Consider the following 24,658-nt stretch of genomic DNA (forward strand, 5'->3'; position numbering starts at 1 on the left):
GTCTGTAATCCCCCCCCCCTTCCATCTAAGTTACTTTAGAAGTGTTTAGATTTTCAGGTGGCTTGGATTTGGGAGGTGGGTCATTTTGAATTGTTAAAATCTAGTGTTAGTGCTTCATGTTCAAAATGTATTGCCTATCTAATTTCTTCTTTTCATCACTTATGGTATTTTCTTTATGGCCTGTTACCTGATACTTTTTATGAATGTTTCTTTTAAAAGATTTTTATTATCTGCTTCTGGGACTGGTTCCATAGACATTAAACTTACATCATTGAAACATTCCGGACTACTCCAAGTGTTTCTTCTCTGATCCTGGCCTGTTGTACATTTCCACATTACCCCTTTACATATCTCACTAGGATTAGGGAGACGAAGGCAAGGGGTTTGGGAACAGCATAGCTATTTGAGGCAATCCGGGGCCAGATATTACAGGAAGAGCCCTTTGCTCAGACTGATTTATATCCCTGTTCAGTGAGAATGAAAAAACTTTTTTGAAATTGTTGACGTAATGGAATTGGCTCTTTGAGGAGCGCTTCCCACTCTTTTTCTTTCAGTCAGTCTTGATTACTAATCTTCAGTTCTTTAATTTAAGGAGAGGAGATCATCTTAGAAGAATTTTGTCTATCATAAAGGATAAAGAATAGCTTATTGTTGTATGTGTTAATCTTGGGAATGGGCTAGAGGGGAGATAGAGAAGGCATTCAGCCTGATTCTTTATGAATGGGGCATGTTGGAGATTAATTAGTTGATTTCTTTCTGTGTTCATCCTCTTCTTATCTCTGCACACACCCAGTTTTATGAAATATGGTATTCCTCTTGCCTTATATTGAGTTTGACTGTTGCATAGTGGTGAAGAGTCCTGGCTCTGGAGCCAGTCTGCCTGGGTTTGAATCCTGTCTCCACTGCTTGTTAGATGTATGATTCTGGGCAAGTCACTGAATTTCTTTGTGTCTTGATTTTTTCATCTGTTAAATTGGAAATAGTACTTACTGCATAGAATTGCTGGTGGGATTAAATGAGATATAATATGTGAAAATGCTTAGAATGGTGCATAATAAATGTACCCAATAGTGCTTCGTAAATGTAAGCTATTACCATTATTCCATTAGGCACATGGATAGCCTGCTTCACATTTGCCTATGACATTACATCAATTTTGATAAAGAATAAATTTCAGCTGCCTAACATTTAAAAAAAGGACTAAATGTTAATTGCCTGAATTTTTAAAATAGCCAAATATATGAGTCTCTTGAGGATTATTGCAGTGACCACAAAGATTAATCATTGTTGTCACTACTTAAATGATGGTTTGCTTTCTGGAGGAAAGGCTGTCATTTATAGATGCTTTCATAATTTATATGTGCTGTGTTATGCAGTTCTTCATGTAGGTGGTCTGGTTTTTAAGCTTTACTAAAGTTACTGTAACAAAAATAGGATTAATTACAATTTCCCTTAATGATTTTAACCTTAGTGTTACATTAATAAGATTGTTTTTCCCTATGCAGCATCAAAACTTTCATTCGGCTTTGAGGTATGGGGTCTGATTCAGAACTTAAAAGACTTCAATAATTAACCGTAATGGTCCTGTGCATGTAGCTAGTCGTTGGTTAAGGATATATAGCTATGTTCATAAGCAGCCTCCTTTAGTATTTTTTTTTAGTTTATTTATTTTGAACACCTGAAGCAGGTAGCAATTAAAGAGAAAGCATGTTCTAACTAAATTGAGTTCTTATAGTCTAAAGATAGATTTTTTTTTTTTTAAGTGATTACGTGTAGGGGCATAGATATATAAGACATCTCACAGCTTAACTCAAATCCCAAAGTCTTTTACTCTAAGATACATTAGGTTTTTGGGGGTGGTGGTAGAAGGGAAACATACTGTTTAAGAATAATTTCTAAATTTACATCTCATTTTTAGTAGTGATGTTCTGTATACCTTTAAAAATATTTACTATTTCTTGTTCCCTTGTATCTGGTAGAGAAATCCTATGTTTTTGGGTGTCCTGTCCACTCTCATCTAGGCTTACCTTAAAGTTGATGTCAGTAGGCAGTGTTTTGGGGGAATTATCTGTGAGGTCCTGGGTACTTGGGCTAGCGCTTGGGTTGTGGGATGTGAGCAGGGGAAGAGGGCTGTGGAGAGGAGTCATGTGGACCCTTTGAATAGGAGCCTGGCTCTCACTCCCTTCTGCTGCGGCTGCTGGTGGTTGTAAGGTGGGTGCTGTTAATGGTTGCGCTTACCTCCAGAGCCTGGGCGGCCCACACTTGATGGCTGCTGTAAAGCATTCACCGGGAGGCTGGCAGCTGAGGGTGGTTGCTAGTGACTGGCCAGACATTGTTAGAGTCCTTCTTGAGTGGTACACCCAGGATGTGGACATGTGGTTAGAGACCTGGGCACGGTGCCCAGCTCCGTAACTCATTCATTGTGGGACCTCAGTGACTACCTCTAATTTTCTTTTTGGAAAAATGGAGAATAATAATATAATGCCTCTAAGAGTGTTTTGAGGATTAATGAGTTCATCACCTTGGAGGAAGGCAGAAGCCTACTCTGGTCATAATTCCATTGATTTTGCAGAGAAGTTCCAGTTCGGGGAATAAAGTAGTGAAGATAAAACAGGAATGGAATGGGCTCTCCACAGCTCGGTGTGTTTCAAGTCCAGCTGTAGATCAGGTTTTCATTCTAACTGGGGAATTTTAACCTAAATTTTTTATCTAGTTTTTAGAAATGACACCAAACCAAAATGTCTGATGTGCCGTTTGTGGGAAAAGAACAGATGTTTATTCTGAGCACATATTAATGAAGATGCTAGTGGTTTTCTCCCACTGTAAGGGAGTAAGGTGGGTCAAAAGGGAGAGCACAGATTTAAGTCGAGTTTGTTCTTATTGTCCTATTACTGGTGTGTTCTTTTTGAGAGAATTGATGTTACTTCATTTTGTTGGTTTTTCAAGTTTCTTTGACAAAGAAACTTCATAGATGTCAAGCCAAAACAAAACAAAAAATATAAACACACGCACAACAGTTGCTTTAAATACCAAGGATGTCAGCATGAAATTAAAATGAATTTACTGACATTTCTGCTTTGAATTTTTTTTTTTAGTAAAACTAATTTAAACCAGCAGTGAACGCTTCTGGCTTTACCTTATAATGGGAAGTTTGACCTTTTTCAGTGTTTTTGGCTCGGGGTTTTGACATGGGGGTGTTTTTGGTTAAAATTTGCTTCAACTTTCTAATGGCTCTTGGGATTTTGGTCAATCTTTGGTTGTGGAATAGCAAATGCTGTCCCTTGTGTTGGTACCATGTAGTTTTCAAAGACAAGGTCTTTGGAGTAGTGGCTGTGGTATCCCCTCCCGCCCATGTGTCATTGTTAAAAAGAACACTGTTGTCATGTGCATTCTTATTTTTTTGAGCTTGCTTTTGAAGTAACTTTCACAGAGAATTCCTGTTACCTAGAAATTGATGACAGACTTACACCATTTCCTTTTTTTTTCTTAGACGTTCCATCCTCAGAGCAGCCTGAACTGTTCCTAAAGAAACTTCAGCAGTGCTGTGTCATTTTTGACTTCATGGACACGCTATCTGATCTTAAAATGAAAGAATACAAGCGCTCCACTCTTAATGAACTGGTGGACTACATTACAATAAGCAGAGGCTGTTTGACAGAGCAGACTTACCCTGAAGTAGTTAGAATGGTGAGTTTCTTTTTTTCGCCGCGGACACTTTTCAGCACCTTCCATAGCGACTCACAGGGGTATTTATTGCAGAGTCAGGTCACTGGAGGTCAGCTCCACAAATGTGAGCCAGCCTTCTGAGAGCTAAGCTAAAGTAGTCGGAACAATACTAGAATTTGAAGAGTGTGATTTCAGGAGAATGAGATCCAGAACTTTTCACCTACAACAGTACTGGAGGAATCAATGACTTCAAAATATGAAGCCAAGATGGCCAGGTATTCTTGGATTTCTGGCACTGAGAAAAGAAAAGCCACAGGAGAATCAACATGAGTTTTAGATCTGTGTTTGAAAAGTATTCAAGCCTGTTGGATGTCTTGATTTTTTTTTTTTCCCCCTCCCTGTTCATTGTGGTAAATTAGAAATGGCTTTAACCGTAATAAAATTGTGATTTGTAGAATCTAGTTAAAGCCTGTGCTGGCTTTATAAACTAATCATTGTCTTTATAATCTTGAAATCAGGGCTGATGTCTTTCATTATTTTTGAACAGTGTCTTGCACTTTGTGTGGTCATTAGGAGTCATGAGGAGAAACATGATTAACATAGTGGAAGTAACTGTGTTCTTACTGGTCAATAATTATATTAGTTTTAAAAAAAAGCTGAGCCAAAATATGGTTTTCTGATAGATTTCTGTGGGAAGATCGCCTTCTTTGGCATCCCAGAAGATCTTGGCTCTAGAGAGTACGTGCTCTGGGGGGGGGGGGGGGGGGGGGGGGGGTGGAGCTCTTCTACTAACTGGTAAAATCATGCTGCAGAGATCCAGAAGGGCCAGTGCACCACTGGGAAGCCCTTTGGAGAATCTGGCCCATGCTCTCTGTACTGCCGAAAATCTGTCTAGATTTTCAGTTCAACTTTTATCATTTGTATTCAAATAAAAGAGACATCTGTGATGGAGTAGACGAGGTTAAAAGTGAATAGTTCAGATTTGGGAAGGGATACGAATTACCATAACTTGAGAAACAATGACTGATGTATGAAGATCATTTCAAAACAATGTCCAGTGTATTCCTCAGATCTGTATCTGAGTGTATATTGCATTTGTTGTTAATTTACAAGAATATCTTAGCAGAATGTTTTGTAGATGAACTTTAACATTGTAGCTCTTGAGCAGTGGTTCTCAACCAGGGGTGATTTTGCTTCCCTATGTACTTTGGTGATGTCTAGAGAGACGTTTTTGGCAGTCACAACCAGGGGTGGAAGGGGCGTGCTACCAGCTTCCGGTGGAGAGAGGCCGGAATGCAGCTAAGCGTCTTATGCTGCACAGGACAGTCCCCCAACAAAGAATTTTCTGGCCCTAAATGTCAATAGTACTGAGGTTGAGAAGCCCTGCTCTAGAGTTTGCATGCTGTCTAAACTTCTTAACCTGGTATTTAGGGTTTTCTCTAGTCCATCTAGTTTCTGCAGAGCAAAGCCCGTTGGTTTGAATCTACCCGGGTCCTCAGCCAACAGAGGTATCCACTGTTTGTAACTTCTTCTTCTGTATCATTCCATGGATAGTCCACGAATATATAAGCATATGCGAGCATATACGTATAAATACACAAGTGGTGGCATAGTATACAAACGTACCTGTACCTTCTTTTTTTGCTTATCAATATATAATACATATCAGTACACATAAAGGTGTCTTACTCAGTTTTACAGCTACATAATTTTTCACCGTTGGAGACACCATAATTTATTTAACTCCTATCCTATAAATATCCTTATAATATATACATGTCAGTTTGCCCTTGTGTGAGAACATCTGTATATTTACTGATTTTTTTTTTTTTTTTTTTTTAATAGCCTTTCATTTCCCCCTGTTTCTGGACCTTCATGTGTGTCCCGGCCCCCGCCTCTAGTTCTGATTCTCCCCTTCCTTTCCAGACTTGGCTTAAAGTGCTACCACTGCTGCCCGAAAAGCCCCAGGTTGTCTCCTTCCTTCAGTTCCTCCACTTCTTGGCAATCTACCCTTTTGGAATTTGTTCATTTGCTGCTTTTAAGTTTTTCACATGTGTTAATCCAAGTTTTCTAATTAGACTACAGGCACTTCTAGGCAGGAACTGTATCCTGCTCATCTCGTGGCCTCCGGAATACCTCCTGGCACAGGCCTACCTGGAATTTGTTGAATGAGTGAATGAATTCTCCCTTAAATGTGAGCATTCCAGGCTCTCGAATTATGATTAAGATATTGAATGTCATTGGATTATATTCAGTTTTTAAATTCAGTATTTGGCATAATCAACATTTTTTTAAATTCTTATGAAACCAGCTTGGTTCTAAACCAGCTTTGGTCTTTTAAAGGAGAATATTTTCCCTTCTCTGCTACCCTCTCCCAGTCCCCTACCAAAAAAAAAATTTTTTTAAGTCTCCTGTCAGTTGTGTGTGAATGTGTGTTTTAAAATATACTTGAGCCCTGCCTTAGGAGCTATTAAATCTGTAGCACACATGCTATTCTAGGGCATTAGAAACTTTACTTTCCAGATGGTAGTTTAGGGTTCTCATAGGTGTAATTTATTTTTCATATCTCATGATTTGTGAAATTGTAGCTATTATTTTTATATGGTTCTTAAGCAACCTGGGGCATTTACAGAGCAGGAGCTGGTGGGGGAGAGTAGAAAGAGAAAGGACTTTGCAACCACACAAACCTGGGTTCAGTAGCCAGCTCTGGCCAAGCTTTAACTTGCTCCATCACTTTGGACAGAGCCCTCCATCCTTGGGGCCCTTGGTTTTTGTGTGGTGCTGAGAGGTACATAGGATCAGGGGAAGGGCGGCCATAGTCCTTCCTCCCCTACTCCGTAAATAACTCTGCCTAAATAAAATTGTTATGCTTTGCTTGTACATCAAGGTTCTCACCACCTCAGATACACATACACTAGCAAGCGGGCGCTCACTGCTCTGTAAGAAGGATTGGAACCAAGGCCCACTTGGTGTCCTCTCCTTGCTTCCATTTTGCCACCTCTTAGGCTCCTTGTATATTTGGTGCCGCCACTGCCCACTTTCCTCATCTGTATCACCCTGCCCTTTTGGGCTTTTTGGGAGGGTTGGCACTAATGATGTGTATAGAGCTCTTAAAATAGCCCCTAACACATGGCAAGCATTCAGTCAATAATAATATTATTCTATTTTGATAATTCTGTTATTATGTACTTGATTTTACAATCATTGGTGGAACCCAGAGTTCCCATTTGTGGACTTAAGATGCTGTCAACTGGGTGTGTTGTAGTCCTTTGCCTCGGTGGTCCTCAAATTCTGCATTTCCAAGATGATCCTGTCTGAGGAACGAATGTCACTGTCCCCACCTAGTCTGCCTTGTTACTGTAAAATGTAACTGCTTCACTAGGATTAGTGAAGGAGATGGTGTGGTGCTTTTAGTGAAATATCACTGACATGATAGCGAGGTTTTTAAACTAGGATGAGTCGTGACTTATGATGACATGGTCTGGTGTCAGCACTGTTAGGAGAAGCCTTTAATTTAACCTGATGGGACCTATCCTTTGAGAGTTCTAACCCTGTTAGGGCAAGAAAAGAGGGACAGATAAAAAAGTAATCCTTGAGTTGTAGAAGCCATTTTTAGCATTTAAATGAAGTCTGGATGCTACCTTCAGGCTGTTAGAATTAGGCAAGCAAAACAGCTCTTTGTGTGTAAATAAAACAAAACAATGTGGCACCTAACTTACCTGCGGAAGAGGAGTGTGGGGTAGTAGCGACAGCCCCAGACAGAAAATGTGGAAGTCACGGTCCTCGTTTCTCATCTTCCACTTGACTGCCAGGGAGATCTTGGGCAAGTAATTTCTCTCAAGCCCCAGTTTCTCCTGTTGTAAATGGAGAGGGTTGATGACGATCGCCCCCACCTTCCAGCTCTGAAGACTATCAGCTCTTCTGGTCAATATAGTCTAAGAAAGTTAGAACGGATTCTGCATCCAAAATAGTTGCTTAGGTATGTATTTCGCATGAGGGCATGTCTGATGGAAAAACCAGAATCACGGCTTGTAGTTCTTTCAGGCTTTGGCGCATTCTGCTTTGTATCCTCTCAAGTGTCAGGCTTCTGTCCTTGAGGCAGTATTTTTACATTATGCTAATGTTTTCTTTTTGGTTCTGTTGCCATGCATCCATTTGAAAGACTTTTTAGAATTTCTGGCTCTCCCAGTAATCTTGTGTGCCCCCCCCCCCCATGAAACTCGAATTCTCTGTATTTTATACTCTTTATATCTGCACATCTTCCTTTTCAAAAATGTCTCTTTTGGGTATAGTTCAAGTATCAGATGAAATCTCATTGGTGACATTATTTAATGAACTCCAGATAAAGTTTACTGAATGATTTAGAATGGCACTTTTACATTTTGATGATAAAAAAAGGCAGGGCCCTGTTTTGTCAACAAACTCAAAATCAGGTAGAAGGGATACTCGGGAACAAATAATAAGAAAAATGTTAATGTGCATTAACAGAAGTATGTACAAGGCAAGAAAGGAGTAAAGAGAGGGGCGATTAGTCAGAGGTAAGTAGAGATGGTCAAGGAAGACTTTTACAAAGTGAGTAACGCCTCTGTAGGGTGTTAAAAGGTGAATGTGTGCTTCGAAGTGGCTGAAATAGTGTTGAAATGAAAAAGAGAATTACATGATGCAAGGGAATTTCCAAACTCCATAATATATTTAGAGAAACACGGTAGTGCTGTGTTGTTATAGCATTGTGTGTGTGTGTGTGTGTGTGTGTGTGTGTGTGTGTGTGTTGGGGAGTGGGAGGAGGTGAATGGTGGCAGTGGAAGCCATAGATGTGGGCCAGGTCCTGAAAGAACCTCACAGACAGTGGCTAACCATTGAGAAGTTTGGAGCAGTTGAGTGACATGGTGAGGTTTATATTGCGATGGCAGTGGGCCAGAGATCGGAGGTGGCTGAAATTGAAGGTAGAGAGGAGTCGATTGGGGAACCGTTGTTGTAGAGAAGTTGTGGAGGGCCTAAAGCAAGCACAGGTGTGGAAGTAGAGAAGGAGAGGAAAGGATGGCATTTGAGACTCATTTAGCAGATAAAATTGAAGCCACTTGGCATTTGTGTGGGTGTTTGGAGTGTGAGAGAGAGGAAGGGGTCTAGGATAGCTTTGCAGTTTAGGGGGTTTGTTGTGCTGTTGTTTGAGAAAGGTATAGCAGGAGGATGAGCAGGGTGTAGACAGAAGCCGAGGAGTTGACTTTTGATGTGTGAACTTGGAGGTTATGGGAGACCTAGATGTGGAAAGCTGGAGATGAAGATCGGTAATCATCAGTGTGGGAGGAGGGCAGGAGAGACGAAGAACGATGCTGGAATTCCAGGTGGTACGGGGGAATCCTTGTGCTCTCGTGCAGTGCAGGTGGGACCTAGTGAGTTGAGGAGAGCGTGAAGTAGAAGGAAGTTGAGATGATAACTGTGGATAGTGATTGCTTGTACGGTGGGAGGATCTTCATTAGAATAAAATCCTATCATTTCTCTCCTGCAGAAAGTATACCTTGTTGCACTGGCTGTTTGCTGTTATTATTCTCATATTTTGTCCTTAAGACTTGGCTTTTATTGGTTTCAATGTCTGTCCCACTCCTAATCTGTGGTTAAATTTCTGCATACCTCAATTTGTAGAATATGTGATTTTTCCAAAGGTAGTATAGTTTCGAGAAATATTTTGGACAGTTTTTTCTTCTTTTCTCTTGAAGTCTTTCCTTGAGTCCTAATTATTGTTTCTTGGCCACCATTAGCTTTGTTTTTCCTACTCTCAAATTATATCCTGTCATTTGGTTATCCTAAGTGTTTTATCTTTTATATATCCTTTGACTTAACCGGAAGTCACAGCTCTGGCTCGCCTCTTAATAGAAAACTATAGTTTTGTAGAAAATTATGGAGTTGCAATTAAAGGTCTCAGAGTCTGCCTACACAGACTTTTAGGAGTGCCTTGTTAACTTCACTATATACTTTATTGGCTGAAGGACAGAGAGTTTCTTTTCATAAAATAACAACTATCTAAAAGTAGCCTTGGGAATGATAACTACCAGAGGGAATATGAAATTTCCATCTTTCTTCTTCTGGTATTTGATAAGGAATGTAACCATACATTCTAGCCAGAATTTGCCTTGGAGGGTGACTCTTCAGACACAAGGGAGATAAGATCTGACCCATGTGGTGGTGGGGGTGGGGGTGATGTGGTGGAGATCGGCTGTTTACACTATTGAAAGTATAAGTAATGGAAGAGAATTGAATGATATCTCAGAAAGGCATCTAGGAACTGAAAGTATTGGCAAATTTTGAGGATAGGGTAAGTCTAAAAGATAGGACTTGAGAACTAAATTAGAAAGTAAAGAATTCTTGGTACTTAGAAAAGAATTTAAGATTATGGTAATGAAGATGATCCAAAGACATTTTTAGAATGAGATCAGGAAGAATTCCCTGCTCAAGGTTAGGAGCAGATTGTTACCATTTGTAATTTTTCAGAGGGTAGAGAAACCGGCAGGCACTTTGTCCTTTCTTTAATGTCCTTTCCTTAAACAATAGTATTGCATTTCTTTGGTTAATGCTCACTTACTAGTATTCATTTAGCATCTTAGGATGTCTATAGATTGGTTTTATAGGATTAGTGGATCTTCTGATGTTGACTGCAGAATTTTGAGAATTTTTGTGGTAGAAGATCCATAGCTTTTGATGGAATATTCAAAGACATACCTGATCCAGAATGGTTTAAGCTTGATTTTACCACACATACAGCTCTGTTAAATGCTGCTCTCTTGAAAAATATAAGATAATATTGGAAAGGAGCAGGGTCTTCCCATTTATGGCAGTAACTAAAGATGAAATGAAGTTGTTAGAATGATTTCACCAATCTGGGCCTGTGGTTTTCTCTGTTGGAAGGTTTCTTCTGATAGTGAATTCAATTTCTTAATTATGTGCCTGACTCTATAGATTTTCTGTTTCATCTTGTGTCAGTTTTGGTAGAGTTTCACAGTTTACAGTTTGTAGTCAAATACTTAATTTTTAGAGCTTCTTCGAAAAGGTGGGTACTGATAGAAGATCACTAGCACCTGTACAACTTCCACGGTTAACAGCATAATTATCTGCAGCAGCTACAACATAGGAGTTAATTCAGTCTTCATAACACCTCTGTGATGTAGATGGTAGTAAAATATATGTTATTTTATAGATGATTTAAAAGAAGTAGAGAGAGGTTAAGAAACTTGCCCAAAGTAGGGGCTCCTGGGTGACACAGCAGTTAAGCGTCTGCCTTCGGCTCAGGGCGTGATCCTGGCGTTATGGGATCAAGCCCCACATCAGGCTCCTCTGCTAGGAGCCTGCTTCTTCCTCTCCCACTCCCCCTGCTTGTGTTCCCTCTCTCGCTGGCTCTTTCTATCTCTGTCAAATAAATAAATAAAATCTTAAAAAAAAAAAAAAGAAACTTGCCCAAAGCTACTCACCAGGGTAACTAACTGGCAGAGCTGATTTGATCTGGGCTGTCTGGCTCCAGAGCCAGTACTCTTTAACTGCTATGCCTGTTGCTTTCCTGGAATCATTCTTTACAATACGAATGAGGACTAAAACCCAAAGATTGGACTCCTTTCTCTGTACTGTGTTCTTTTCATTGAATTCTTCTAAATAAACAGGTAGTAAGGGTTTTGGGCTTCAGGATTAAATGTTCATTTTTGGTTAAGAAACAGCTTCCCTTTCACTCTCTCCCCTCACCACTTCACTACTCTGCCTTTGTGTTATTCTTAAAGTAAGAGTGCTTCTTAACCTTGTTGGAGCTCAGGAGGAGGGCCAGGTAGTTCAAAACTCTCCTCTTTTCCACCCAAAGTATAGTTCTTGAGATGATCCTATTTTCTGAGTTCCTGTGCGCCCCCTCCCCCACCATATCTTCTCTAGAAGCAGGCAAGCTTTACCAGTGGCCAAGGCATCCTTACGTTGCTTGTTTAGCTTGAATTTGGAGCAAGGGAGTTAGGTGATTTGAACATCCCTCCATCTCCATGATGGCCCCTAATCCTTGGAAGCACTTACATTTGTACAGCCTACTTTTTGTTGTCTTTCCTGGGTGAGTGGTGTAGAGGGACAGACTTGGGCCCAGTCCTACCACTTACTTAGCTGGGATCTTAGACGAATCTTCACCTTTTTAAGCTTGTTTCCCTACCGTGACTTTATAAGGTTGTTGTGATGTCATTATTGCTATCATTAGTCATGGTACTACCTCTGCCACCTGTGCTAGACTTTCCTTTTTCTTTAGATGGCTTAATCAGGTTTTCTGGTTACAATGAAGTCTTGATAGCCTGAAAGGTTTTTTGGGTGTTTGTTTGTTTGGGTTTTTTTTTTGGTCTCTTTAAGGTGACTTCCCACATTTTTGCTCTGTTGACTTAAAATTTTAATTCTCTTTGCGAAATTTCATTTTCAAGTCTTTTTTTATTTTCTTGGAGGCCCCTGTAAATCTGCATGTGCCCGTGTGTGTATAATTATACATACATGTGTATATATATACCACCCTGAAGTTACCTAAATAAAAATTTTCCTGATATACTTGCATATTCATGTGTATATTAATAATTTACCATTTCTGTCCTGCACACATTCTCTCTTAAGGAATCTGACAGGGATTTTAATGTGTTTAGCTTTAATTTAAATGTGCTAAGGAGTGGGTTTTTACTCAGGAAGCAGCTGAGCTACTCATGATTGCTATTTGCTTCATTTACAAGCTGTAGTCCTTCTGGCTTAACTGCTTTACAGATTGTTCAGAGTTTTCAATATACTTAAAATTGTTTGACAGCTGTGACTTGTCTAGCGCTGATATATCCAATACTATCCTCTCACTCTGAGAATGCTCCCCCTCTTTTTTTCCCTCTCCCCTGAAGCTGGCAGCAGAATTTTGCAGGATGAGTTACAGTACTGCATTCACGCTTTGGTTTCTCTTTTCTCCTACCTTTTAATTTAACCTTGAAACTGAAAATGTGGTTAGAAGTATAAGGAATACTTCTGGAAAAATCTACTAAGGAAAATGTATGATAAAATGATTTGGTAATATTGCCTGTGGTTTCTATATATACGTGGGTCTTGGCTAATTCTAGCAACTTGCTGTTAGTTTATGTAGTTCATTCAGCCGTCTCTCTACCAAGGACAGAAATGAAAGAGGGGGATTTATTACTTGATTCTCTAAGGAGAAAGCTGGTTGTACCACTGTGATGTGTACAAGCAGGAAAAGCCAGAGAAAATGAGTGTCCTCAATGTGGAATGCTCAGAGACGATAATGCCTGAGGCCAGAATTTGGCAAGAAAACAACGAGCAGGTCATTTCCAGGAGGTAGTTGGCTTCTGACCAATATTAAAAGCCAAACTTGATCTGTAGATGAAAACAAGAAGTATGCTATCCAGTGACTTCTGTGGAGGAAGTTGCCTCTGGAAAGTGAGGATGAGATGAGGGACCTCTAGAGTTAAAATGCAGTTACAGTGATGAATAGGGAAAGGTGTGGGTTGGCTGAGCAGTGAGGGAAACAACCAGAGCCCAAGGCAGCTGCAGGTCCTGGGCAAGGAGAAGCAGTGCCAGGAGGGCAAGGGGTGACACATAGTGGACAGGTTGTTCCGGAATAAAACTAGGACTGGTTATAACTATTTAGGAAGTTGGAGAGCAAGTTTATCTTTTAATAAAATGGATAAACAAGCTATGTTGGAGAATATGATGTTTGACTCTTCAGAAATGTAGGTCACGACCAGGGAGTGGGGGCTGGGCAGATAGTGTTAGCTACTAAATGAGCTCCTTTGAAATGCTGTGGAATTTCCCTTCCTGAAGAAGTTAAGGCCTCTATGAGAGTAGGGTAGAACACTCTGGAATAATGCATGCCTCTCTCTTCCTTTTGTGGGACTTTTGGCCTTCTCTAGAGAAGTAGAAGAATGTGTTGAGTTTAGACAATAGAGAAGGTGCTGGAAAATTGAGTTTGTATTTCTGCTGCTGGCAGATACAAACTGGGGAATCTATTGTGCCCTGTTCTGGAAAGTAAGAATAGTCATTTGAGGGGTAAATAATCAGAAGGCAGTGATCTTTAAATCCACATTTAAAATGGCGGCTAACAGGGGTAGTGGGCAGTTCCTGACCCTAGAGCCCTTTCTTGGTTTCTTTCTGAGGCACTTACATCCGCACTCCAGCCTCCTCTCTAAGATGAGGCCAACATGTGTCCGTGAGTTCCTTGAGGGAGGGTTGTCTGTCTTGCCCTCCCTTGGAGAGGCCTGACTCAATTTGTTTTGAAGCTGTATGGGTAAAGAGTGATGTTAATCTGTGATCATATTTAGTCAGGTGCAGTTTTGTTTTCATAATTCACCAGCTAGCCCAAGGTTTGTTTTACAAATGAAGGGTCACAGAGACAGAGACCCATACAGAATAAGGGACAGTGACAGTTTGGGCAGTTTCCTGTTTATTTTTCATGATTTCAAATAAGGACACATACTCAGTTGCCGGAAATGAACATCAGAAGCCTCAAGTGCTTTGTGGGTTTTTTAAAATTCAGTATTTAAGAGGTTTCATTTTTCTTTTAGCGTTAGCTGATTTTGAACCATAGTGTTCAAAGCAGATGTTAGAATATATATGTCCTCAAAAAAGCCCCATGTTGTTACTGTTTTATCAACTTGTGCACTTTGGTTCTTACAGAAATCACTTAATTTAGCAGCTTTAGTACCTTTCTAGGATTGAAGACCCAAAGTCCCTGCACAATGAAATGTGGCAAAAACCTGGTATTGCATGGCTAGCCTCCGTGTGGGGCGTGCGTGCTTGGACTGCGAACACCAGCCAGTACGAGGGCCTGCTCTGTATTTATACACAGTAAGCACTATGACTATTGCAGTGTTTACACCTCTATTTTTGGATTCTAAGATTTAATATCAACAATCTTCACTTTTGGATTCACTGCTACATTTCCAATTTTGGAGACAGCGTAATATAGTTGTCTCTGTGTGTGAAATACCATTTCCCTGTGATAATTTTGTGTGGGGCTAGCAGACTGTAGAGAGAATTAATTTAACGTTACCGTCAGCTCTGCAGCAGGTAAAAAGTTGCTTCTTGTTTTGAGCAAGTTAAGTCTTGCAATAGAAGCCTGTGGGAGTGGAGGGTTCATGGTAAGAATTTGTTAGTGGTAAGGGGAGAGGTGGGGACGGGTCTGTATTACAGAGGCCTTGGCAAGCTAAGTAGAGGAGATTAGACTTAATCTTATAGACAGCAACAGGGAGCTGCTGAGGTTTTTGAAGGGAGATGATATGTAAGTGATATTCTTACTTTCCTTTCTCCAGCCCCACCTCGAATGTCCATACCCTTCTGTCAGCTTCTTTAAGGAGGTTTAAGGCTGGCAGCTTTAACCCAGGATGGCTGATGGCAGAGGGCTGTTGTCCTACTCTAGTCCTTGGTGGCAAAGAAAGAGGAAATGGAATATATAAGAATATATAAAGGAACTCCCCATCTCTTAACGTTTTTCTTCTGTGCTCATAAAAGAAGATTTAAAACCAGAGGACAGAAAATTATCTATGGTTTCATTATTTAAATGTAATCATTGTTCACATTTTAGCCAATTTCCGTCTAGCCTGTTTTTAAAATGAGGCTTTCCCTTAAATTAAAAAAAAAATTCAGATATACTTAACATGCAGCACAGATTTTAAGAACAGGTCTTAGGCAGTGAATGTTCAATGAATTTAATAATTCTCTGTGCTTGTATAGCCATAACTGCAGATTTAGAAGATTGCCATCACTCAGGAAAATCTCCTAGTACTCCTTTCCTTTTTCTTCTTGTTAAACTTTTCCCCCCAGTCTTACTATATATATAAATTGTATCATACTGAGCTTACTACATATGTATTATTATTTTTGTTACTTGGCATATATAATTATATGATTTTAATTAAACAGATTTTTCTTTAGCATTGTGATGTAAACATGCTTTCACATAATTAAGTAAATTTAAAAAACGTCATTCTAATGGCTACCCAGTATTCCATTATGGGAATATATGATTGTCTACTTAACTGTTTTGGGACATTTAAACTGTTTCCAAATTTGCACTATTAAAAATAACACCACCGGTAGCACCGAAGAGCCATTGTGAAGGATAAATAAAATGACTTAAAGCAGATACAGGAGAGGAAGAGTTAAAGAAAATTCTAAAGGCTTAGAATGAGGAAGGTGAGAAGAGAATTCTAGAGGGAAGTGGAGGTCAATGAGGATGAGATTGGTTTTGACTAGATTGAATTTGAGATCCAGGGAGATGTCAGAACTGCTCTGTATATAACTGGAAAAAGTGAAATTAAGGACATCCTAGTGCCCTGGAAACAGAAGTCCTAGTAGAAGAGGGGACAGAGCAGTGATGATATCGAGAGAAGAGCATTGTGCCGTGGATTCAGTTTTGTGCTACCTTGAGTTCTAATGCTGACTTTTTCGGGGTAAGGATTTGTGTTGTTCATTGGGTGAAATGATGACTTTCAGGCATTCGTCTGACTTCTGTATTCATGATCTCAAGATTCAGAATGTGCTTTACTTTCTCTTTTGCTTCACGCTAGGACCTATTAATGTGGTTGGTGTTAATTCTGAGAAAAACTGGTGATGGTATCACTTTGCCTTGGCTAAGCTTAGAGCAGCTGCCATTTGGTTTTCTTGCGGTTCTACTGGATTCTTTCCCACTAAAAGGGATTGACATGTTCGCATAAGAAAATTAAATTACTTGAATTAGTAGAAGTTACTGGAGAATGGAAGATGTAATTTAATAGGAAATAATTGCTAACTTTTGAGTAAATAGGGGGAATTGAATACATGCGTATATTTACTTCCTTTACCTCCTGAAATCAAACAAAAATTACTGAAAAGAAATAAAACCCAGAAGAACAATGCAAAATGGAGAGGAGATCTCAGAATTCAGTGTTTTGGAAACTAGAAAGCGAACGAACTGGTGGTCACTATGTTGGCAGATGAGAAAAAGCCGAGCTGTAAGCAGCCACAGGGCAAGTCCGGAAGTAGCCAGCTCACACCACATTAACTGCAGGAAGGTTCAGAAAGATGCCTTTCAAACAAGGAAGGGCACACAGAGGCAAAAAGAGGAGACTTGGTGGAAAGTCTGTGTAAGAAGTAGCTAGAAACTCCTGATCCCACCTTACTCCCCCAAAACCAGGCAGCAAAAGACTGAAGGTTGACTCTCTGCAGAGGGTACACTGGCGGGAATCTGGTTTGGGGGCATTAGGCACTGCTGAGAGCAGTGGGTACCTTTCTGAAAGCGGAGCACGTTGAATGGGAATATCCTCAGCCCTCTTGCCGCTTGGCTCTCAGATCCCTTGTGCCTCTAGTTGCAAGATAGATGATTCTTTGGAGAATCAGACAAACCTAAAGGCACCAATTAAAGGAGAGTTCTTAGGGGAATGGTAGGAAGGAAATAGGCCAGCCAGTCTCACCCCAGACAAGCCCACTACTCAGTAACTCTGTGCCACCATCTCATCCAGAGCTCCCATTTTAAATATGCCTGCATGTGCGACTGTGATAAGGGCACAGATTTGAATTATCTCTTCTGACACTATCCTGACATTAATACTGTTAATTAGTTTTGTATGAGTTTGACCTTTATATAGAATGTACATGGAGGGCACTCAACTCAGATGTCTCCCTCTTTCCCTTACATCTTCAACCCCCCCGCCCCCCAATCTCTTTTCCTGCCCTTGTGGCATCTCTCTCTCATCTGATGGCCATGCCAGCAGGTCAAAGAGAGTAGAACAAAAGACAGAGTACTTTCTTTCACACATTTTTCTCCTTATAGCTAAATGTTGATGTATTCCTCAAAACTACCTTATATTTACTTTGATCTGTATTCAAGTTCTATTGCCTCTCTGTTCTTGAGCTCTCACGGACAGATTCCTTTCTTCCATACAGTTGTCAGTGCTCTAATCCTTCTAGAAACTGAACATCTAAAGGGATCAAATTATTTTCAGAAACAATCAGTGTATGTTAAATACAGTTACTCCAATTGATGATAACTGTTACCAGCTAAACCAACAGCAGCAGCAGCGCCAGTAACAATGAAAACAGATTTTTTTTAGTCTGTATAAATCTGAATGGTGTGCATACCTAGTAGATTTGGAAAGAAATACTTGCTAAAGGAAATATAAATAAAAATGACATCTCCGTGAGTTAGGAAAATAGTCCATGCCCAAGATTTCTATTACTTTAATCTTGTCTTTTAAATTTGGCTTTATATTTGAAAATTCTGTTGGGCAATATAAGTTTTTAAACTTCTTTTTTTGTTTGATTTTTCCTTTCTCCAGCTGACTGTTAAGCTACTTTTATCATTTTAAGATGTTCTCTCTGCCTCATTTCAGAAATCAGGTTTCACAGAGCAGTTGCGAAGTCCTAGAAAGCCCTGGTAATACAGGTTAACGGTATGACCATGAATGTGTAACTATAACACGGTTGAAATCATTGACTTTAGAAATCTTTTAAATCCTCTTCTAGATTTCCGGATGTTGTAAAACAAATCTAACAGCTGTCACAAGTGCATATTTCTTAGTCACATGTAAACAGTGTACGCTGTCTTTGGTTCCGGTTCACTGACTGTTTCCTTAGAAGTGTAGAGCTTTGTCCACAAAGGTGGCTTTATGGTAAAAATGTGGACACCCCTGGTGAAGTGGCTCGACCACACCCATGCATCACAGTGTTTTAGCCCCTCTTGTGTTCCTGAGATCTCTTCTTGTGGCAAACAAGAGCATTGAGGGGATTATTTTAGCTCAGGGAATTACGTTTAACTCAAGTGAACATGTTTGTAATAACGTCTGGAAATTCTTGCCTGAAATTTTTAATTATATTGATAACATTACATAGTAGTGACAGTTTTACATATTTAATATGTTACAGAATAAAGGTAGACTGCAGTGGGTGGCTCATAATATAGGACGGTGTCATACTGATTTAATTAAATTTCCCCTCTTTAGATTTAGTGCTAAAGGCATGTCTTTATGTTAGAATAAGGGATTTTAATGGTTTCACAAGTTCAGATAACTTTTAAACAGCTCTGTTCATTCACATCAATGGTGAGGTTTAAAAAGAGACTTTATATCTAGTCTGAAGTTAAAACTACAGTAAACTTACTATGGTAATTAAAAGACATGGTTTGGCTTTAGAAACAAATTACTGATTGAAGAACTTGCTGTGAATTAAATTAAGTGCTAATTGAGAGTTTTAAAATTTTGCCATTTGTTTCCTAATCAAAGTCCCAGCTTAAAAGATACATATCTGCTCTGATTCTAAGTTTCTTGAGCATAATTACAAATGCTTTGGGATTTTTCTCCTTGGTTTTATATATCCATAATGATTAATAATTACTTTAAAAGGGGCTGAGAGTCAGGTTTGAAAGGTTCTTTATCACTGGGACTATTAAGAATTCTTAAATTTGGTGTTACCAGAGGTAACTTGACATTATATGTATATTATTTATTACTTTTATGTTCTAAACATAAATAGTATAGCGAGGTATCTAGGCAAATTCTGTTCAAATTTTAGTTCTTATTCTTAGAGTTTGAATATTTAATATAAATCCTGATATGTTTGGAAATAGTTTTCTCTGTTCAGATGTCTGATTTAGAGATTTAAAATGACTTTGCTTACTTTAATACGTTTTATCATATTTATTTAAATGCGTTTTTTTGGGCTAACACAAAATACTGTGAGAATGATGCATGATGACGTAGTTTCAACATTGCAATTACTGGGTCCTCCCTCTGGTTCTAAATGCTTGATTAAATAATTTTGTTTCTTTTCAGTACATGATGGATTATAGAATGAACGGATGAGTGGATGAACTTGATGAAAAAACTGAGGGATATCATTGAAATTGTTACTTGCTTGAGATCTTAATACAAATAGTGCTAGAGGAATAATGGCACTTTTTAATTTGCTTGGATGTTCTCTATTTAACGTCATTCATATTGTCCCTTTTTTGTTAGAAAATTTACTTTGTAGATGTAATCTCAGAATTCATTTTACAGCTATGATGTCATTGTTTTTATATTTATAGTCAATATATGCGGTATTGCATAGTTGTATGAAATTTTTTTTTTTAAAGATTTTATTTATTTATGTGACAGAGAGATAGCCAGCGAGAGAGGGAACACAGCAGGGGAGTGGGAGAGGAAGAAGCAGGCTCATAGCGGAGGAGCCTGATGTGGGGCTCGATCCCAGAACGCCAGGATCACGCCCTGAGCCGAAGGCAGACGCTTAACGACTGCGCTACCCAGGCGCCCCATAGTTGTATGAAATTATAGTGTCACAGATAACAGAGAGAGAAATGTTCTTGAGGTCAACTAGTTCATGCTTTTATACAAGAGAAGATAATACCTACTCATCTAGAAAGTAGTATTGTAAAACAGAGATGATTTAAGTTGCTTATACTGTAGTTAAAAGAGGTTTCCTGAGAAGATAATATGCCCGATTTTAGCCAAGCCTTAAATATTAATAGTGCTGACAAATATATAGCTAAAAGGAATTGAAAGTATTCATTAGTTGTTATTTTTAATAACTCTTTATATTGTTCTTACCTTCTGTTTTATTCATTGTTAATCTGAGCAGATGTTTAGTTAGTAGTTACTAAGCGCTAGCCACATTCTGTTCTTTTATAATGTGCTAGTCATTTTCCTTAAACAACAGTAAAATATCAACCAAAATTATAGTATAAAATTAGTAGTTTCTATGGAGATAAAGGGATTGGGGAAAGGGAGGGGTTTTCTCCTTGCAGTAACTTAAATAACTATTTAAAAATATTAATAGCCGTGGAGTATCTCGGTGACTCAGTCGTTTAAGTGTCTGACTTCAGCTCAGATCATGATCTCAGGGTCCTGGGATCAAGCCTCAGGTTGGGCTCTGCACTGAGCGGGGAGTTTGCTTGCCCACTCTCTCTCTCTCTGCCTGGCCCCCTGCTTGTGCACTTGCGTGCGTGCGCTCTCTCTCTCTCTCTCTCTCAAGTAAATAAACAAAATCTTTTAAAAATATAGTAATAGTTGTATTTTGATATTGTAAGTCAGAAAATAGTTAAATTATTTGTTTAATCAAAACCTGATTAAAGTATACCTAAACACTTCTTCCTCTTTACTTATGGAGCTGTGTACTTGGGATCCTGCTAAATTGTCTCTTTCACATTTGGCCAAGACTTTGAATTTTATTTTTTGCACCGTAGTTCACAGTAATCAGCGGTAAACCCAAGAGCTGAAAAATAGCCGCCGGTTCCTCCAAGCAGGTAGCTGTTGGTTCTCGGCCTCACCTGCGACAGTGCTACCGTCTGTGTCACAGCGGAGTTGCAACCAGAAGGGGTTCTTAGTATTAGTGTTAGAATTGTCAGTTTTAGCAAATAAAAATACGGGGCACCTAGTTAAATTTGAATTTCAAATAAATAATGAATAATTTTTTTTTTAGTCTTGACTATGTCCCATGTAAGTTGTAGGACATACTTGAACTAAAAATTATTTGTTTATGTGAAATTTAGATTTAAATGGTGTCCTGTATTTTATCAGGCAACCTTGTTATTTCTGCTTTTTGTATATGAAGGTGCTAGGCATTCAGAAATTAGTAAGAAGCTCTTGAGGGGCTCAGAGTCTTTTGGGGGAGATGGAGCAGAAGGGATGTGGGGAATAGGAACACCAGAGAGGAATCTTGGCAGCAATCAAGATGTTTGAAGATGGAGGTCTGGACGAGACAGTGGGGATGAAGAGATTGTTATATTTTTCTGTTAATGCTGAGCAAGGTCATTGTAGCTCTGAATGCTTGCAGGTAGGAAAACAGTGTCCGTGGGTGCCATTGAGGGCCACTGGCAGGCCAGTAATGGAGGAGGGTTGTGGTGGGAAAGGAGACATGAGAAAATGAGAGGGTTAAACAACTGATAAAAAGAAATGTGGTGGGGGAATCAGAGGAGAAGGAAAAAGAGAGACAAAAAAGTCAGGTCCATGCATGGTCTCCATGGATGGCATGGAGGTGGTGTGCCAGAGAGGGGACCCTGAGAACCCTCCGTGCATATCATGGTGCTGTGTTACCTTGAGAAACTCACAAGCTCTTGGGACTTTTGTTATTTGTAAGAGGGGGGAGCTGGATGAGAGAGTCTCTAATGTGATCTGATTCTAGAAGCAACTCAGTGGAATCCCTAATCCTAAATTTTCTATCTTTGAGGAGGGGTTATTTAGATTTTAACACGTGTTCCTCCTAATTCCTCAGCCTTGCTTTCTGTCCTTATAGCCACTTTCTGGAGGCCAGCCCAGGGCCTTCAAACCTTTAGTTTGATCCCAACATTCAGAGTTTATTATAATGCCTTTGGAATGAAAATGAATGAGACTTATTTCTTAAACTTCTTTTTCTTTGCATTGATACCAGTGTAGATGAAAATAAAACAGTTGGAAAATAAATCCTTGTAATTTACTTAAATAATTTCTTTTGTTCATTTTGGATAATCCATTCCTGAATGAATAAAATAGATGGTTTAGGACTAGAGCCTCATATATTTAAATATATTATAGAGACAGTTTTTGTGACTTTAGAAATACCTCGGTGCATTTTAATCTAGCCACATAGACGCTGTAGAACTGCGCCGTGGTGAGGATTGATGCTGGTGGCTACTTGGAGTCATGATATGTTTGCATAAGCCTACAACTGCTATTACCAATTTAATAATGTTACCTATTTAATAATCCCTTTAAAACTTGGACTATGGGGTGCCTGGGTGGCTTAGTCGGGTAAGTGTCTGCCTTCAGCTCTCGTCATGATCCCAGGGTCCTGGGATTAAACCCTGTGTTGGGCTCCCTGCTCAGTGGGGAGCCTGCTTCTCCCTCTCACTCTGCCCCTCCCCCCTGCTCGTGCTCTCTCTCTCTCTCTCTCTCACAAATAAAGGCTTAAAAAAATAAAACCTGGACTATAAATCAGAAATGGTTGCCAGTGATAAAGAAAGATTTAATGGAAGCAAATCTACCATTTTGGATAGTGGTTTTTAGGACATTTTTAGATCGTGGAAATCTTCTGAAAATCTGACCAAAGCAACTGGATCTTTTCCCAAATTGGACTCACCATACAGAATTGTTGCAGAAGGGATTTGGAGGACTGCCTCCCCCCACCCCCCCATCCATGGATATAGCCCAGTTTTTAATTCATGATTTAACTGTATAGTTAAACTGGTCCATTCATTGAATCTTACAACCATGCATTCATGAGCTAGGCTCTAGGCATTGTAGGAAGCTCTGATTTTTAACTCTCTCCTGACAGTAATAATCTTATTCAAACAAATTCAAAAGCCCATTTTCATATTGAAATTAAAGGCATAACTTATATACTGTATGTCTCTAACTTAAGCTTTTTATAGATTTAGGACTTACTTTGTATGCCCCAAGAGATAACAGTAACTACCTAGTTTATCATCCATATTCCTCTTGCTTTACTACAGCTTTTAAAAATTTCCCTTTAGCTGTCCATTTCCATCCCTTATAGGTAGAGTCATATCATTTTCTCTTGTCTTTCCCCCTAAATCTTTATTCATAAACATTTCTTTGTGCTTCCACATAGCCGTCGTCTTTTTTTTTTTTTAAGATTTTATTTATTTATTTGAGTGAGAGCTTGCAGGGAGGAGGGGGGGAGAAGGAGACTCCCTGCTGAGCAGGGAGCCCAATGTGGGACTCGATCCCAGGACCCTGGAATCATGATCTGAGCCGAAGGCAGACACTTAACCGACTGAGCCACCCAGGCACCCTGGCCATCATCTTTAATGCTGCACAATATTCTAGTAAGTTGATGTACCTCTTAAATGTTGAACGTAGTGGTTATTTCCAGTTTTACACTTTTTGGAGAATGTTGCAAATGACTGCTTTAAGTAGTTTTTTCAGACTTGGATTAGTTTTTTTTTAGACTAGATTCTTAAGGATGGGAGCAATGATTCATTCATTCGTGGCATTTTTATTAAGTACCTACTATGTCCCTGGCTGGTTCAGAAGCTTGGCCATTTCCATGACACTTGATATGCTTTGACAGTCTTTCCAAATTTGCTAGAGAACTACTTAACCAATTGAGTCAGCTCTTCATTGTCTAGCCCAATAGTTGTGCTTCCTCATTACTCATCTGGTGACTATTTGAAAGTAAGCTAAATAAAGCATTATAAGGAAGGCACATCTGAAGAAATGGCAGTGTGTGGCTGAGTGAGAAGTGCATGCCTTTAGAACTACTTGCTGTGTGGATAATTTACACAACTTGACATTCTTATGAAGTGATAATTGAGAGATGAAGCTTTGACCAAATCAGAGTTAACATGAACAGAGTTAAAATAGATTAATTTAAATCACTCAGAAGACTTTAACTTGAAATTTTAAAAAGCAAAACCAAAATACACAGTTTTGTAAATGTGTCCAAATTTTTATTTTGTGAACATTTGTTGGGTGCCTTGTATGCGCTAGGAAAACAGATGTGAATGTGACATTGCGTATTCTTGATTAGTGGGCGAGACAGGCAGATACGTACACAAATAATTGCTGTGGCACACGGTGGGCACTGAAAGAGGGTTTGTACGACCAGGAGGATCAGAGAACAGAAGTTTCCATGTCCTTCTATCCAGATTTTTTACTATACAGGAGCACCCCGCCCCCCCCCCTTTTTTTTTAACTTCCATGGTTTACTTTTACATCTTGGGAGAGGAAAGAAAGTTGTTACAGATCACGGTAAATACACATGATTTAGTTGGAATGAAAACTCAGTTTTTGAAATATATGTCTAGTTTCAAAAGCAAATAACTAAAAGACTCTTGCCTTTTTGATTACAGTGTGGCTGGCTGGTTGAAGAGAAGTCATGGGTTAATGGTTTCCTGAAAAGTCACTAGTTTCTTTGTAAACGGAATTTCTAATAATCATCAGAAGGGACAAAAATAACATAATGGACGGGTGCATGCTGTCATTAGCCATGGCAAAAGCATTCTAATATAATGATCCTCCCCCCCCCCCCCACCCAT

General features: G+C 39.3%; 1 protein-coding gene across 3 annotated transcripts in view; it reads left to right on the forward strand.

Annotated features, from left to right (window-relative positions):
- PPP2R5E (protein phosphatase 2 regulatory subunit B'epsilon) overlaps positions 1-24,658 on the forward strand; it is a 143,590-nt gene that overhangs the window by 74,389 nt on the left and 44,543 nt on the right. For all 3 annotated transcript variants that reach the window (XM_008701085.2, XM_008701099.2, XM_008701091.2), the window contains exon 3: positions 3,491-3,687. In XM_008701085.2, coding sequence (XP_008699307.1) covers positions 3,491-3,687 — 197 coding nt within the window. The remainder of the gene's footprint in view (positions 1-3,490; positions 3,688-24,658) is intronic.

This window comes from Ursus maritimus, unplaced genomic scaffold (assembly GCF_017311325.1).
Source record: "Ursus maritimus isolate PB19 unplaced genomic scaffold, ASM1731132v1 scaffold_25, whole genome shotgun sequence".
Classification (NCBI taxonomy): domain Eukaryota; kingdom Metazoa; phylum Chordata; class Mammalia; order Carnivora; family Ursidae; genus Ursus; species Ursus maritimus.